Source organism: Pristiophorus japonicus, chromosome 3, assembly GCF_044704955.1.
Source record: "Pristiophorus japonicus isolate sPriJap1 chromosome 3, sPriJap1.hap1, whole genome shotgun sequence".
NCBI classification, from domain to species: domain Eukaryota; kingdom Metazoa; phylum Chordata; class Chondrichthyes; family Pristiophoridae; genus Pristiophorus; species Pristiophorus japonicus.
This window is the reverse complement of record NC_091979.1, coordinates 319,332,862-319,349,235: the sequence shown is the minus strand read 5'-3', so window position 1 is coordinate 319,349,235 and position 16,374 is coordinate 319,332,862. Positions and strand designations below refer to the sequence as shown.

Genomic DNA, 16,374 nt, shown 5'->3' with positions numbered 1-16,374 from the left:
TGACCAAAAAATGTATGACCTCCTCACACTTGTTTTTGGAGATGAGGGTGGAAGAGGCAGGAAGAGGGATTTGGGAAGACTGTGTGTCAATAGAATAGAAGCCAGGGGCTTTCAATGCCTTCCAGAAAGATCGTGGAAAGGTGAGCATTTTTGGCAAAGGAGCGCAGGGCCCGATAATACTTTATATGCTGCAGTCAGAGCTGGCAATGAATAGCGAAACCATTTGTTTACCATAAAAATTCATGTCTGCATCCCTTGGGCTTGAGGGAGCAGTGATGAGGGCCGTACCAGGGAGAAGAACCAGAGTGAAAGAGATTAATGGTTTAAATGGGGACAAGAGCATCAGAGGTGGAGGTGAGGGAGTGATTGAGCAGATCAGTAAATGAAGAAATGTTGTGATCAATGGAGGGACAAATGCGAGGCAGTTGAGAATTTGAAAGTGCAGTGTTAAGTGACTTGGGGAGAGTTTTTTTTACAGTGGCAGACACAGAACGAAGTGAAGTTGTGAGGGGAAAGGGGGATGTGTGTTGTGAGCAATACTAGGAAGTGATCAGAGATGGCCTTATCTGTGATTGACACGGGGGGAACAGCGAGGCCAAGTGAGGAGGCAAGGTCGAGGGGATGGCCATGAATATGGGTAGGGGAGTTTATATGAAGGGAAAGATTAAGTGAGGATATGAGGGTAATGAACTCAGAGGTGAGAGAGAATGTTGAGTTAAGATGGAGGTTGAAATCACCGAAGATGAGAAGTCAGTTGGTGCAGAGACTAAGGGAGGAAAGCAGTGAAGATATCTCGGTGGAAATATGGCTCTGTATTTGGCTGGGCATTAGAGAATGAGGATTTTAAATTTGAGAGAGGTAGAACAAAGTGGGATGGTCAAAGGGAGAGAAGATGCCAGAGAAGTACAGAGAACTACCTCGGTGTGATTTGGTGATAAGTATCACACCGCCACAGCGGTCGTTTGGGTGAGGCCAGTGGTGAAAGGTATAGCCTGGTGGGAAAGATTCACTTGGGGGAAGGCACCTTCAACCATCAGCCAGGTTTCTGTCAAGACCCTGATGTCGCAGCAATCATCCACAGGGTTAGCATTGGGAGGGGTGAGTGGGACGGGATGGAGATTGGAAAGGTTAATGCCCAGCTCTCACACTGAGTAGTAAGCTCAGCGAAGAATAGGATGAGGCAGTTTGAGTTGTTGCTCATAAGGAGAGAATGCTGAGTGTCTTGTTAGGCTCTCCGGAGAGTGCCAAGCGAGGCACAGGGGGCAGCTGTAAGCTTATCTAAGATGCAGTCAAACCTGTGAGGGCAGCATGAGTGCAGGAAGGTGGAGGTGAGCTGTCGGATTGGAGTAGGGAATTGGGAGGGCCGAGTACCCGAGAGGGGAGAAATGATAGGAGACACGTCGACAGAAGTGAGGGATCAATGAAGGGTAAAGAGAAATAAAATAAAGTGTCAGTGAAAAGCACAAGTAGAAGTGATGGGCTCGGGTCCGGAGAGGCAGACAAAATGCTCACGAGAATGGACACAGGGAAACTCAAGTTCCATCGGCCTGGTTACATAGCAATTACCCCACTCCATTTTAACTGCCTGCCTGTCGGTTTTCGCCAGGCGGGGGGGAGGAGTTAAAATCGGGACCACAAAGTCAGTTACAAAAGGGGAACAGAGCTGGCAACTGAATTCCTGTGTATGTTATTCTATTATCCAGATTATTTGTTTCCTGATTGTGAAACTAGAAGCTTAACCTCTTAAACAAAACTGTTTTGCAATCTGCCTTCTCACCAAATGAGAATTTAAAGATTGAGGCGTTGCCAGACTGGGAGCCAATGTATGTCAGTGAGCAAAGGGGTGATGGGTGAACGGGACGGTGTGAGTTGGGGTACGGGCAGCAGAGTTTTGGATGAATTCAAGTTCATGGAGGGTGGAAAATGGGCCAAGTGAGCTGGCAAGATCGAGTGGGTGGCCGTGAATATGGGTTGTGGAGTTTATATGGAGGGAGAGGTTAAGGGAGGATAGGAGGGCAGTGAAGTCAGAGGTGAGAGAGAAAGCTGAGTTGGGACGTACTTGAAATCACCAAAGATGAGAAGTCAGTCGGTGAAGAGGTTGTGAAGATATCTGAGTGGAAATTACTTGGTATTTGGCTGGGCGATGGAGAATGAGGAATTACATGAGATGACAGAGATGTGGAACAAGATGAGCTGTTCAAAGGAGGAGGTGTCAGAGGAGTATGGTGAGAGACCATGGTGTGATTTGGTGATGAATGTCTCCTGGCTCCCTGTGGAAACAACACCTCTCTCCTCGAGTTGACCCCCTACACCAAGGCCTCCAGTGCTGTATCCGAGAAACTTGCCACACGCTCTCTTCGCTGTTGTGACATGATTTTTCTTTTCTCCTCCTCTCACTGTCTTCCCCAGCCAGTTCAATGAGCTGCTGCAGACAGAATGCACCTCCCCTTTCAGAAATGTAGACTGCCTTTAAGTAGTGCAGGCTAGCTTTATGTGGTACTAGCCTCGCACGACCTTGGGTCCCGTGCTGAGCATTCAGCCACTCAGCAGCACGTTCGACACTGGGCTGAATGCCATAACCATGGAAATGAGCAGGCAGTATGAAGTTCGTGTGTTGCTTGCATTCCCCACAACTGGCGTGTGTTGATCGCACATCGCGATCCCCGCGCCCGTTTTCGGGGGCTAACGAATTTCTAGGCCTTTATATTTTTAAAGTTTATTTTTTGCAAATTAATAACTCCAGATTGGTAGAATTAAAATGGTGACTGTAGAATTAACAGTCGACTCACACATCCACCACTGAGTGAGAAACAAGGGTCTGGTTTTACTTCAGTTGCACCACCCAAAAATGGGGAAGGATGAAAATGGGGTGCGGAAGCCGACCGCCAGAACCTCACTCCTCAGAGCACCACCAGAAAGTCCCCCCATACCCCATTTGATATGTTGGTGGGGTGAGGGGGGCAGGGAGTGGGAAACGGGCCACCAGGTGAGGGCCGGCAATACAACAACAACTTGTATTGCTATCTAGATATATTTATAATACAGGCTGGGGAAGTAGCAGAACGCCCTTATGGACAGAGAAGGCCCAACAGTGGGCACCTCTCCCTCGCTTCTGTCCCCAGTCACTCAGTTTGTACAAATGCTGCTCATTCTGAAGCGGTAAGTAAAATTGCGCTGCTAATCTTTGGGGTGTTTCTGCCCCCGTTAATGGTGGATGTTCCTCTCTCTGGTGTTGCTGTGCGATGCCACCATTCCCTGGCTATCAGTGGTGGCTCCTTGAAGTGTAACGGAGATCCCGCTGGGAGCCTGCCCTGCGGGTCTAATGAGCCCCAACCCAGGAAAATGGGTCGGTTGACGTGGGTCAGAGTGTTCGGTGGAAGCCCCGCTTGACCCACCTCTGACACAAACCCTTCCTGGAGGAAAACCCAGCTCAGGAAGATATAATGGTATTTCAAAGCTATCATGAAAAAAGCTGCTGGGATGGTTGAAGTAGTGTTGCCAACTCTGGTTGGACGTATTCCTGGATGTTTTATCACATGACCTCCCACCTCCAATAGCCCCACCCTGAGCTCCCATCAGTGATTACCGGACTCGCACATCCTCACACATTCCCCCACCAATAGGAAAGGGAACAGACTCCAGAACCTGATTGGATGATTTTTTATTGTGAGACAGCAGCCTTTTTCCCCACCTCCAATATTTATATTCCAGGTACAACGTCCAGAATCCAGAATTCCCAAAACCAGAATTGTCCGAAAATTGGACAGTTTTGAAGCGGCCAAGGTGGCAACGGAGGGCAGTGCCGGGGGGCCACGGCCAGTGAGAATCGGCGGCCAGCGAGGAGCGGGGGATCGGCCGGTGGCGAGGAGTGAAGGATCGGCCGGCGGTGAGGAGCGGAGAATCGGCGGCCAGCGAGGAGCGGAGGATCGGCCGGTGGCGAGGAGTGAAGGATCGGCCGGCGGTGAGGAGCGGAGAATCGGCGGCCAGCGAGGAGCGGAGGATCGGCCGGTGGCGAGGAGAGAAGGATCGGCCGGCGGTGAGGAGCGGAGGATTGGCCGGCGGTGAGGAGTGGAGGATCGGCCGGCGGTGAGGAGCGGAGGATCGGCCGGTGGTGAGGAGCGGAGGATCGGCCGGCGGTGAGGAGCGGAGGATTGGCCGGTGGTGAGGAGCGGAGGATTGGCCGGCGGTGAGGAGCGGAGAATTGGCCGGTGGTGAGGAGCGGAGGATTGGCCGGTGGTGAGGAGCGGAGGATTGGCCGGTGGTGAGGAGCGGAGGATTGGCCGGCGGTGAGGAGCGGGGGATTGGCCGGCGGTGAGGAGCGGAGGATTGGCCGGTGGTGAGGAGCGGAGGATTGGCCGGCGGTGAGGAGCGGGGGATTGGCCGGTGGTGAGGAGCGGAGGATTGGCCGGTGGTGAGGAGTGGAGGATTGGCCGGCGGTGAGGAGCGGAGGATTGGCCGGTGGTGAGGAGCGGAAGATTGGCCGGCGGTGAGGAGCGGAGGATCGGCCGATGGCGAGGAGCGGAGGATTGGCCGGTGGTGAGGAGCGGAGGATTGGCCGGCGGTTAGGAGCGGGGGATTGGCCGGCAGTGAGGAGCGGGGGATTGGCCGGCAGTGAGGAGCGGAGGATTGGCCGGTGGTGAGGAGCGGAGGATTGGCCGGTGGTGAGGAGTGGAGGATTGGCCGGCGGTGCGGAGCGGAGGATTGGCCGGCGGTGAGGAGCGGAGGATTGGCCGGCGGTGAGGAGCGGAGGATTGGCCGGCGGTGAGAAGCGGAGGATTGGCCGGTGGTGAGGAGCGGAGGATTGGCCGGCGGTGAGGAGCGGGGGATTGGCCGGCGGTGAGGAGCGGAGGATCGGCCGATGGCGAGGAGCGGAGGATTGGCCGGCGGTGAGGAGCGGAGGATTGGCCGATGGCGAGGAGCGGAGGATTGGCCGGTGGTGAGGAGCGGAGGATTGGCCGGTGGTGAGGAGCGGAGGATTGGCCGGCGGTGAGGAGCGGAGGATTGGCCGGCGGTGAGGAGCGCCAACAGCGGATTTCAGACGTTGTACCTGTACTAATAAATAAAAGGATTCAAAGAAAATGTTAAAAACACACCATTTATTTCATGTCCCCGTGAATGTTCTCCCTAGTTGCTCACAGCAGTGTGCTGGAGATTAACCTTCAATACAGACAGACTCCAGGGCAATCTGTTTGACTGATGTGGCTGTCATGGTTGAATAGCTAGCAGTGTGTGCAAGCTGTGAGATGTGAGTGTGAGGCTTGCGGCAGTGTGAAGTATGTGAGGGTGAGGTGAAGCTATGTCAGGTATGAAGCCTGACTGAGAGAGATTGTTGGGAGGTGAGTGATGGGGATGTGGTGAATTGAGCAGTGGGTGTGGCTCCTGTTGCAGTTGGGAAGACATGGTATTTGAGGTTGCATTCACTGACCTTGACCACTCATTTGAGGTCACTGAACTTCTTGTGGCACTGTATGCGGGTCCTCGGGGCTTGACTCCGGGCACTGACCACCACGGCTATCTGCTTCCACTTCCTTTTGACCGTGTGTCTGGAGGGCTGCCTTCCCCCCTGTGGATTCAGGACATCGCGCCTCCTTTCCACATCCTCCATCAAGGCCTTCAGTGCAGCGTCCCAATAACTTGGAGCCCACTAGCTCCCCTGTTGTGCCTTTCCTCTTTCCCAGGTCAGAATCTCTTCAACCACGACCCCCAGCACCTGCTCCAGCCACAATGCAGCACCCCTTTAAGAGGTGCCGGTTGGCGCAGCACCAAGTTGGCGTGCTGCCTGCATTTCAATCAACGGGCGTGGGTTAATCACGCTTCATGATCTCTGATCCCGTCTTCAGGGCGATCCAGTTTAGCCCCTCAGGTGACTGTGTATCATCTCCAATACCTTAAGTTCAGTTTCCAGCATTGCACGGACCTGAGAAAACCTCCACAGAAAGGCTGATTCTGGTGCTGTTTCAAGGAGGTGATTTTCCATTCGGTGTAAATATGGTGTGAGGCATCTGCACCTCTCCCAATGTTAGGTTCTTCCACTGTCCAATTCCACGGAACTTTCCCAACCATTCCTCCCTAACCTTTCTCTAATAGCATTATGGCTACAGCTAGCAGTGTAAGGGCCATGTGTCACTCCACAATCAACAGCTGTTCAGTTTACTGCCTGTGTTAAAGGCTGGTCTGAATGTTCCTTACAGAGCTGGTACAGTTCACTATCACAAAGTATGGACTATGAGTGACACTTACTGTCAGCATTAGCGCAGATCAATGACACAAATAAAATCGTAACTACAGTTTATTTTTATTGGTTATTTTAACACTCAGTCTCTGATATTACAGCAAATTAACATTTCTGCTGGGAAAAGCTATCTCTGCAACTATAAAGCTTTATTATTTTTTAACCATTTTAATCTATTACTTTATCATTTATCCATAAGTCACGCGGTAGAAATTAACCGCTTCCATTGAAGAGGCTGGAAATCAGGGAGCTGTGGGCGGCTCATTTCCCGGAGAGAGAGAACATAATCTTTATTCAGGCGTGATACCGACCATCCCGTACAAAGCGGGGAAATCGGTGGGGACTGTACTCACAAATACTGAAGCAAAAGGCTGCTTCGAATAAAAATATTAACAGTATATATTAAATAAGGTAAGTCGGATGAGTATGCTGCCAAACTTGTTCATTGATCAGAGAGCATCACAGCATCTTTCAAACACTGGGGTAGAGTCTCTGCTAATTTGTGATAGTTTTATCAGCACAATCCGGTGAAAACTGCTCAACCAGCGCAAAAGATCACGGGAACTCGAGCATGATTTACATCAAGTGTAAATCAAGTATTCCGTGATCTTTAACACTGGTTTAAAAATCTACAAAACTGGCCCGGCCCACAGATAGAAATAACGAGGATGGCGAGTTTCCACCGATTGCACCCGTTCGAGGAAGGTTTTCAAATTAAACTAATTGTCTTAGGCACCAGGCACTAGTCGGCATGATTTAAAAGTTTTACATATTAAACATACTTTATTGACTTACAAACTGACTAATGTATAACAATGAAACTAATAAATGGCTCAGTATAGTTTTCTTTTCAGACATTTCAGTTATCTTAAATCAGGTTTCCCACAGGTGAAAGGCTGGGCACTTCTATTAAAAATGCTTATTTTTTGTCATAATCAAACTCCAAGGCCTTTTCAAAGCATTAAATAGCTTCGCACTTCTCCCCATCCAGCTGGTGCAGTAACCCAGGAACACCAAAGGCCTTGCTGTCTCTGGGATTCCTGTCAATTTGTTTTGATACAATCTTTCTCAAATTTTCGTGACACAATTGCCAACCTTTTGTGCCTTGTTCAATTGTAAGTCCTTCCAGAAAATGGGTGATTGCATTTGATTCAGATCCTTTCTAGTGCAGTTCAAATAACCCAAACTGCAAAGACACTGCCTGCTGTTTATCAGGACATAATAACATAAGAACATAAGAAATAGGAGCAGGAGTAGGCCACCTGGCCCCATGAACCTGCTCCGCCATTTAATATTAAGGCTGATCTGATAATGGACTCAGCTCCACATCCCTGACCGCTCCCCATAACTCCTTGTTCCCTTATCGCTCAAAAATCTGTATATCTCCTCCTTAAATATATTCAATGACCCAGCCTCCACAGTGCTCTGGGGCAGAGAATTCCATAGATTTACAACCCTCTGAGAGAAGAAATTCCTCCTCAACTCAGTTTTAAATGGGTGGCCCCTTATTCTGAGACTATGTGCCCTAGTTTTAGTTTCCCCGATGAGTGGAAATATCCTCTCTGCATCCACCTTGTCAAGCCCCCTCATTATCTTATTTTTCGATAAGATACCTCTCATTCTTCTGAACTCCAATGAGTATTGGCCCAACTTACTCAACCTACCTCCATAAGTCAACCCCCTCAACTGCGGAATCAACCAAGTGAACCTTCTCTGAACAGCCTCCAATGCAAGTATATCCTTTCTTAAATATGGAAGCCAAAATTGTACGCAGTACTCGATAGGTTGGCCTCACCAATATCTTGTACAGTTGTAGCAGGACTTTGCTGCTTTTATACTGTATCCCCCTTGCAATAAAGGCCAACATTCCATTTGCCTTCCTGATTACTTGCATACTAACTTTTTGTGTTTCATGCACAAGGACCCCCAGTTCCCTCTGTACAGCAGCACTTTGCAATTTTTTTTCATTTAAATTATAATTTGCTTTTCTATTTTTTCTGCAAAAGTGGATAACCTCACATTTTCCCACATTATACTATATCTGCCAAATGTTTGCCCACTCGCTTAGCCTGTCTATATCCCTTTACAGATTTTTTGTGTCCTCCTCACTATTTGCTTTCCCACCCATCTTTGTATCATCAGCAAACTTGGCTACATTACACTCGGTCCCTTCATCCAAGTCATTAATATAGATTGTAAATACTTGAGGCCGCAGCAACAATCCCTGCGGCACCCCACTCGTCACTGTTTGCCAACCAGAAAATGACCCATTTATCCCGACTCTCTGTTTTTGTTCGTCAGCCAATCCTCTATCCATGCCAACATGCTAGTTGGATCCAAAATTGGTTCAGCGGTAAGAAGCAAAGGGTAATGGTTAATGGATGTTTTTGTGACTGGAAGGATGTTTCCAGTGGGGTCCGCAGGGCTCAGTACTGGGTCCCTTGCTTTTTGTGGTATACATCAATGATCTAGATTTGATTATCGGGAGTATGATTAAGAAGTTTGCAAGTGACACCAAAATTGGCTGTGTGGTCGTTAATGAAGCAGAAAGTCATGGACTGCAGGAGGATATCAATCTAATGGTCAGGTGGGCAGAACAGTGGCAAATGGAATTTAATTTGGAAAAGTGTGAGTTAATGCACTTTGAGAGGGCTAATAAGGAAAGGGTATACACATTAACCGGTAGACCACGTAAAAGTGTAGATGAATAAAGGGATCTTGGAGTGCTTGTCCACAGATCCCTGAAAGTAGCAGGCCAGGTGGATAAGGTGGTGAAGAAGGCATACGGAATGGTTGCCTTTCTTGGCTGAGGCACATAATACAAGAGCAGGGAGGTTATGCTTAAAATGTATAATACTTTGGTTGGGCCACAGCTGGAGTACTGCGTGCAGTTCTGGTCGCCGTATTATAGAAAGGACGTGATTGCAATAGAGAGGGTGCAGAGGACATTTGCTAGGATGCTGCCTGGAATGGAGAAACTTAGCTATGAGGATAGAAACATAGAAACATAGAAAATAGGTGCAGGAGCAGGCCATTCAGCCCTTCTCACCTGCACCGTCATTCAATCAGTTCATGGCTGAACATGAAACTTCAGTACCCCCTTCCTGCTTTCTCGCCATACCCCTTGATCCCCCGAGTAGTAAGGACTTCATCTAACTCCCTTTTGAATATATTTAGTGAATTGGCCTCAACTACTTTCTGTGGTAGAGAATTCCACAGGTTCACCACTCTCTGGGTGAAGAAGTTTCTCCTCATCTCGGTCCTAAATGGCTTACCCCTTATCCTTAGACTGTGACCCCTGGTTCTGGACTTCCCCAACATTGGGAACATTCTTCCTGCATCTAACCTGTCTAAACCCGTCAGAATTTTAAATGTTTCAATGAGGTCCCCTCTCATTCTTCTGAACTCCAGTGAATACAAGCCCAGTTGATCCAGTCTTTCTTGATAGGTCAGTCCCACCATCCCGGGAATCAGTCTGGTGAATCTTCGCTGCACTCCCTCAATAGCAAGAATGTCCTTCCTCAAGTTAGGAGACCAAAACTGTACACAATACTACAGGTGTGGCCTCACCAAGGCCCTGTACAACTGTAGCAACACCTCCCTGCCCCTGTACTCAAATCCCCTCGCTATGAAGGCCAACATGCCATTTGCTTTCTTAACCGCCTGCTGTACCTGCATGCCAACCTTCAATGACTGATGTACCATGACACCCAGGTCTCGTTGCACCTTCCCTTTTCCTAATCTGTCACCATTCAGATAATAGTCTGTCTCTCTGTTTTTACCACCAAAGTGTATAACCTCACATTTATCCACATTATACTTCATCTGCCATTCATTTGCCCACTCACCTAACCTATCCAAGTCACTCTGCAGCCTCATAGCATCCTCCTCGCAGCTCATACTGCCACCCAACTTAGTGTCATCCGCAAATTTGGAGATACTACATTTAATCCCCTCATCTAAATCATTAATGTACAATGTAAACAGCTGGGGCCCCAGCACAGAACCTTGCGGTAACCCACTAGTCACTGCCTGCCATTCTGAAAAGTACCCATTTACTCCTACTCTTTGCTTCCTGTCTGACAACCAGTTCTCAATCCACGTCAGCACACTACCCCCAATCCCATGTGCTTTAACTTTGCACATTAATCTCTTGTGTGGGACCTTGTCGAAAGCCTTCTGAAAGTCCAAATATACCACATCATTGGATAGGCTGGGTTTGTTCTCATTGGAACAGAGGAGGTTGAGAGGAGACCTCATTGAGGTGTACAAAATTTTGAGGGGTCTGGATATAGTGGATAGCAAGGGCCTATTTCCCTTGGTGGTGGGTTCAATTATGAGGGGGCATAGTTTTAAGGTGGTTGGTGGAAGGTTCAGAGGGGATTTGAGGGGTGGCTTTTTCAAGCAGAGGGTTGTGGGAGTCTGGAACTTAGGGCCTGGAAGGGTGGTGGATGTAGAAACCCTCAACACATTTAAAAGGTGTTTGGATGGACAATTAAAGTGCCACAATCTGCAGGGTTACACGGACCTAAAGCTGGTAAGTGGGATTAGACTGGATAACCTGTTGTTGGCAGGCACAGCTATGATGGTAAGTACTGCAGGGAATCGAATATATCCAGGGTGATCTCCTGGCCAAGTTTCGATTACCTGGATGGGTTGGAGAGGAATGTTCCGAGATCTTTTTTCCCCAATTGACCTGGGTTTTTATCTGGTTTTTGCCTTTCCCAGGGGATCACATGGCTCCGGTTGGGGAGGAGTGTAGAATGTTTTGGTGCAAGGGGTGTCACAGTTGTGTGGGGCAGACTGGTTGGGCTGGGTGTTCTTTACCTTTCTGCCATTGTTCATTGTTCATACGTTTATATGTAACTTTCAGGGCTGCTGACTGAGGGCCGTATGTTTCTTTGTCGGCCGGTGTGGACACGATGGGCCGAAATGGCCTCCTTCTGCGTTGTAGATTTGCAATTGTGCAAAAATAAATGATGGCTTCTGCTCAAATGCCTTTTCAAAATAGTACTTGCATTAATTGATCAACTCAGCTTTCTGTTGAAAAGCAGGATTGCGAGGGGCTTTGCTGCCTGGATATTTGATCAGTTGATATATTTTTTTTCTGTAACACTGACCTATTTGGTGGTGTATGAAGGTAGAGTTTGGAGTAATTTTTAATGCTTTCTTCAACAGCTCCACAGCTTTTTCCACATCTTCTCTTCTGTAAAATTTTGCTGCATAACGAGTTACATATGGAAGATCAGGGGACTTCTGCAATGCTTGTTCAACTAATTCGTGTTCGTCCACCTTTTGATTGAACTCTTGTAGTTTTAGAGCCAACATCACCATGGCTACAGAGTCATCTGGATCAAGTTCCAGCACACGTCGCAACTGCTTCACTGATTGGCTGCGGTCACCACTCTCTGGGGTACCAGAAAACCCTTCCAGACGGAACAGAGCAGTCGCATAGCCAACGTTCCATTCAGTGTCATCAGGATCTTCCTCCAGAGTCTTCTCAAAACATTCCTTTGCCTCTTCATAGTATTGACGAGGAGAATTCAACAGTGACCAACCCTTCTCCCTGTATACTTCAGGTATCAGTGCTGTATACCGAGAGCCATCAGCAAATTGTTTACAGATCATCTCCAGCTTGTCGAGGTAGAACTGGGCCTCTGTCAGTTGGTCCATGTGATAATATACCCAGGCATAGTTTCCATAGGTGATGATGCTTCTTCTTTCAAATTCATGTTCATGGTTCTCCCTCAGAATCTTTTCAGCTTCCTTTAAGTTTTGAATTGCCCCTTTGAATTGCCTTGCTGACAGTTTACAAATGCGAGGTGGTTGTCAGACCTGGCCTGATAATTCACACCAGCCTGTATTAAATCTTGTAATCTATACTTCATGTCGCCCAAGTCAATGCTGTCTCTCTGTGGGCCCCACGTGAAGTGACATTGAAGCTGGCCGAGTTTTGCTTTCAAGCAATCATTCAGTGTGTTGCTGTAAGAGAACAAAATAATCAAAGCCCATCTTATGTGTATCTAACTTACATTTTTAGCTCATATATAATCAACATAGCAATGCTGGTAAAGTCAGAATAGCAGAACAGATGAGCAGGTCAGTGCACATGGGTCCGGAACACCTCTCTGCAGCCTCACTGCCTGGCATTCCTCAGTTCGGGGGAAACCCATTGGAATCCCGTAATGGTCCCGGAGGCAACAACAAATGAACAATTGGCTCATGAGTGCCAGCAGAAATCCACGATCATCCATTAGTCTGATCATAGGTAGGAACATAGGAACATGTTCCACCATTTAATTTATCATGGTTGAACTGTATCACAACTCCATCTACCCACCCTGGTTCTGTAACCCTTAATACCCTTGCCTAACAAAATTCTATCATCTCAGTTTTGACATTTTTATTTGGCCTAACCTCGACAGCTTATTGGGGGAGATAGTTCCAGATTTCCAGTACCCTTTGTGTGAAGAAGTGCTGTCTGACATCACCCCTGAATGGCTGAGCTCAAATTTCTATTTCATGCCCCCTTGTTCTGGCCTCCCCCACCAGAGGAAATCGTTTCTCTCGATCTACCCGATCAAATCCTTTAATCATATCAAACATCTCAAATAGATCATCCCTTAACACTGGGGAAAGAGGGCTCGGGGAATGGGAGACTGGGGAATGGGGGCTCGGGGAGAGGGAGACTGGGGAATGGGGCCTCGGGGAGAGGGAGACTGGGGAATGGGGACTTGGGGAGAGTGAGAATGGGGAATGGAGGCTTGGGGAGAGGGAGACTGGGGAATGGGAGCTCGGGGAGAGGGAGACTGGGGAATGGGGGCTTGGGGAGAGGGAGACTGGGGAATGGGGGCTTGGGGAGAGGGAAACTGGGGAATGGGGGCTCGGGGAGAGGGAGACTGGGGAATGGAGGCTTGGGGAGAGGGAAACTGGGGAATGGGGGCTCAGGGAGAGCGAGACTGGGGAATGGGAGCTCGGGGAGAGGGAGACTGGGGAATGGGGGCTCGGGGAGAAAGAGATTGGGGAATGGGGGCTCGGGGAGAGGAAGACTGGGGAATGGGGCCTCGGGGAGATGGAGACTGGGGAATGGGGGCTCGGGGAGAGGGGGAATGGGGGCTCGGGGAGAGAGAGAGACTGGGGAATGGGTCAGGGAGGATCATGGTGAGGCCAGGCGGGAGGTAGAAGAGGCCAGGTTGAGTGTAATTTATTCTGTGGGGGCCTGGAGGAGCTGGACTGATCCCTGGGCTCCAGACAAGGTCACTGGGCCTCTCCAGCCCTGGCCTTCTCTCACACACCACAGCAACTCCCTTCAGCCCCCTCCCAGCAGATCCTTTCAGTCCCTTCCCTGCAGATCCCTTCAGCCCCCTCCCAGCAGATCCCGTCAGTCCCCTCCCTGCAGATCCCTTCAGCCCCTCCCAGCCGATCCCTTCAGCCCCTCCCAGCAGATCCCTTCAGTCCCCTCCCTGCAGATCCCTTCAGCCCCTCCCAGCAGATCCCTTCAGCCCCCTCCCAGCAGATCCCTTGAACCCCTCAGGAGATCGAGCTGCCGGGGGTGGGCAGAGCTTTCGGGGGGTTGGGAGTCGGGAAGTTGGGTTTGGAGGGTGGTGGGAGAACTCGGGACCGGGAGATGCGGAGATTATCTTTAACCTACCCGGCAACTGATGATGCAGCTCGCAGTATTTGTCTGATTGGATAGTTCAATGTTTGGAAAGTTTATTTCGGCACCAACACAAACTCTCCCCGTGTCTTTTCTACTCGGAGCCTATTGACTCACAGCCTGTTTTTATTGTAATTGGAGACAAATATACCCTCGAACCAATCAGTCCGGAGGAGTCTGAGTGTAAAACACTCTGCACTGGGCAAAGCGCAAGAACAGACAGCACAGGGCACAGAGACAGTCCCAGAGACACAGTATCAGCACAGGGCACAGAGACAGTCTCAGAGACACAGTATCAGCACAGGGCACAGAGAGACAGTCCCAGAGACACAGTATCAGCACAGGGCACAGAGACAGTCTCAGAGACACAGTATCAGCACAGGGCACAGAGACAGTCCCAGAGACACAGTATCAGCACAGGGCACAGAGAGACAGTCCCAGAGACACAGTGAGACACAGTATCAGCACAGGGCACAGAGACAGTCCCAGAGACACAGTATCAGCACAGGGCACAGAGAGACAGTCCCAGAGACACAGTATCAGCACAGGGCACAGAGAAACAGTCCCAGAGACACTGTATCAGCACAGGGCACAGAGACAGTCCCAGAGACACAATATCAGCACAGGGCACAGAGAGACAGTCCCAGAGACACAGTATCAGCACAGGGCACAGAGAGACAGTCCCAGAGACACAGTATCAGCACAGGGCACAGAGAGACAGTCCCAGAGACACAGTATCAGCACAGGGCACAGAGACAGTCCCAGAGACACAGTATCAGCACAGGGCACAGAGACAGTCCCAGAGACACAGTGAGACACAGTATCAGCACAGGGCACAGAGACAGTCCCAGAGACACAGTATCAGCACAGGGCACAGAGAAACAGTCCCAGAGACAGAGTATCAGCACAGGGCACAGAGACCGTCCCAGAGACACAGTATCAGCACAGGGCACAGAGAGACAGTCCCGGAGACACAGTATCAGCACAGGGCACAGAGAGACAGTCCCAGAGACACAGTATCGGCACTGGGCACAGAGAGACAGTCCCAGAGACACAGTATCGGCACTGGGCACAGGAATCACACGGTCTGAATTGGGCGCAGCTCACGGACGGTCTCTCGGAAAAGGATTGCCTGCAAACTGCTCATCCCAGCCTGTCGAGGGAAGTAACAATGTTTGGACTGACCGTGCTGGCCCTTCTGTGTGGAGAGGTGTGTGCAGGCTCTCACTCCCTACGGTACATGCACACGGCTATCACTCCGCTCCCGGGCATTGCTGAGTTCACCGATGTGGGTTATGTGGATGACCAGCAGTTTATTTACTATGACAGTGTGAGCCGGCAGTACACCCCGCGGCAGCGGTGGATCAGGGAGAGCGAGGGCGCCGAGTACTGGGAGCGCTACACACAGATCCTGCGGGGCAAGGAGCAGGTGATGAAAGGCAACATTCAGACCGTCTTAACCCGCACCAACCAGACCGGCGGGATCCACACGCTGCAGAGGTTGTGCGGCTGTGAGCTGCGGGATGACGGCACCACCAGCGGCTTCTGGCAGTACGGCTGGGACGGGAAGGACCTGATCAGCTTCGACAAGGATCGCCTGGTGTGGGTCACCCCGGTACCGTGGGGAGAGATCACCAAGAACAAGTGGGACCAGGACAGGGCCGAAATGCAGCAGGACAAAAGTTACCTGGAGCAGGAGTGCATCGAGTGGCTGAAGAAATACCTGAAGGCTGGAGAGAGAGAACTGGGAGCTGTTGCTCCTCAAGTGTTTCCTTCTGTGGACAAGGCGTCAAATATTAAAGCCCCCCAACTCTCCTGTCTCCTCACAGGTTTTTACCCTCGCGAAATCCAAGTGACCCTCCTGAGAAATGGCGAGCCAATCAGGGACACGGAATCCACGGGCATCCTGCCCAACCACGATGGCACCTACCAGCTCACGACATGGGCTCAGATCGAGCCCGCGGATGGAGCCACCTATTCCTGTCAGTATGAGCAGAGCGGCCAAGAAGGAGGGAAGACCCGAGACTGGGACGGGACGTTCCGAGTGACTCCAGGATCGCCAGAGGGAACAAATAGGGGTTTGATTGTTGGAATTGTGATTGCTGCCGTCGCCCTGATTGTTCTTGTGATCGGTGCGGTTGTGTGGAAGAGGAGAGGAGGAGAGGAGACATCTGGTTACAGCCCAGCGAACCCTGCTGAACGAAGAGAATTATCCCCAAACTCACCAGCCCAAGCCTGAGGCTGATCCCGAAGTGAAGTTCACTGGGACTAGAATCTGGACTTGCTGTGTCGCAAGGAGGGTTCATTCAGAAGCAATCCACGATTCTGCATCTTCATTTCGTTTGATTGTCACTGGCTGCTGCCAGTGTTAATAGTAATCGGTAACGTATCTATCATTGAGTGGGTTTGGGGATATTTTCTTTTTGGTGATTGGATAGAAATCTCCAGTTGGGTCTTTTGGTGTTTAATGTAAATGAGATATGTC

General features: G+C 50.0%; 1 protein-coding gene across 1 annotated transcript; it reads left to right on the top strand.

Moving 5' to 3' along the window:
• The first annotated feature begins 12,417 nt into the window (after positions 1-12,417).
• LOC139256287 (class I histocompatibility antigen, F10 alpha chain-like) lies at positions 12,418-16,128 on the top strand. Its single transcript, XM_070874173.1, has 2 exons — positions 12,418-12,488; positions 15,042-16,128. The coding sequence occupies exons 1-2, from the start codon at positions 12,418-12,420 to the stop codon at positions 16,126-16,128; spliced, it is 1,158 nt and encodes a 385-aa protein (XP_070730274.1).
• Positions 16,129-16,374: the final 246 nt, after the last annotated feature.

What these genes read in the sequence shown, in the direction of transcription:
- LOC139256287 (XM_070874173.1), top strand. Translation starts at nt 12,418, where the DNA reads ATGGTCCCGGAGGCAACAACAAATGAACAATTGGCTCATGAGTGCCAG. An exon ending in AAATCCACGATCATCCATTA is followed by an intron (nt 12,489 to 15,041) that starts GTCTGATCATAG and finishes TGCTCATCCCAG; the next exon opens with CCTGTCGAGGGAAGTAACAA.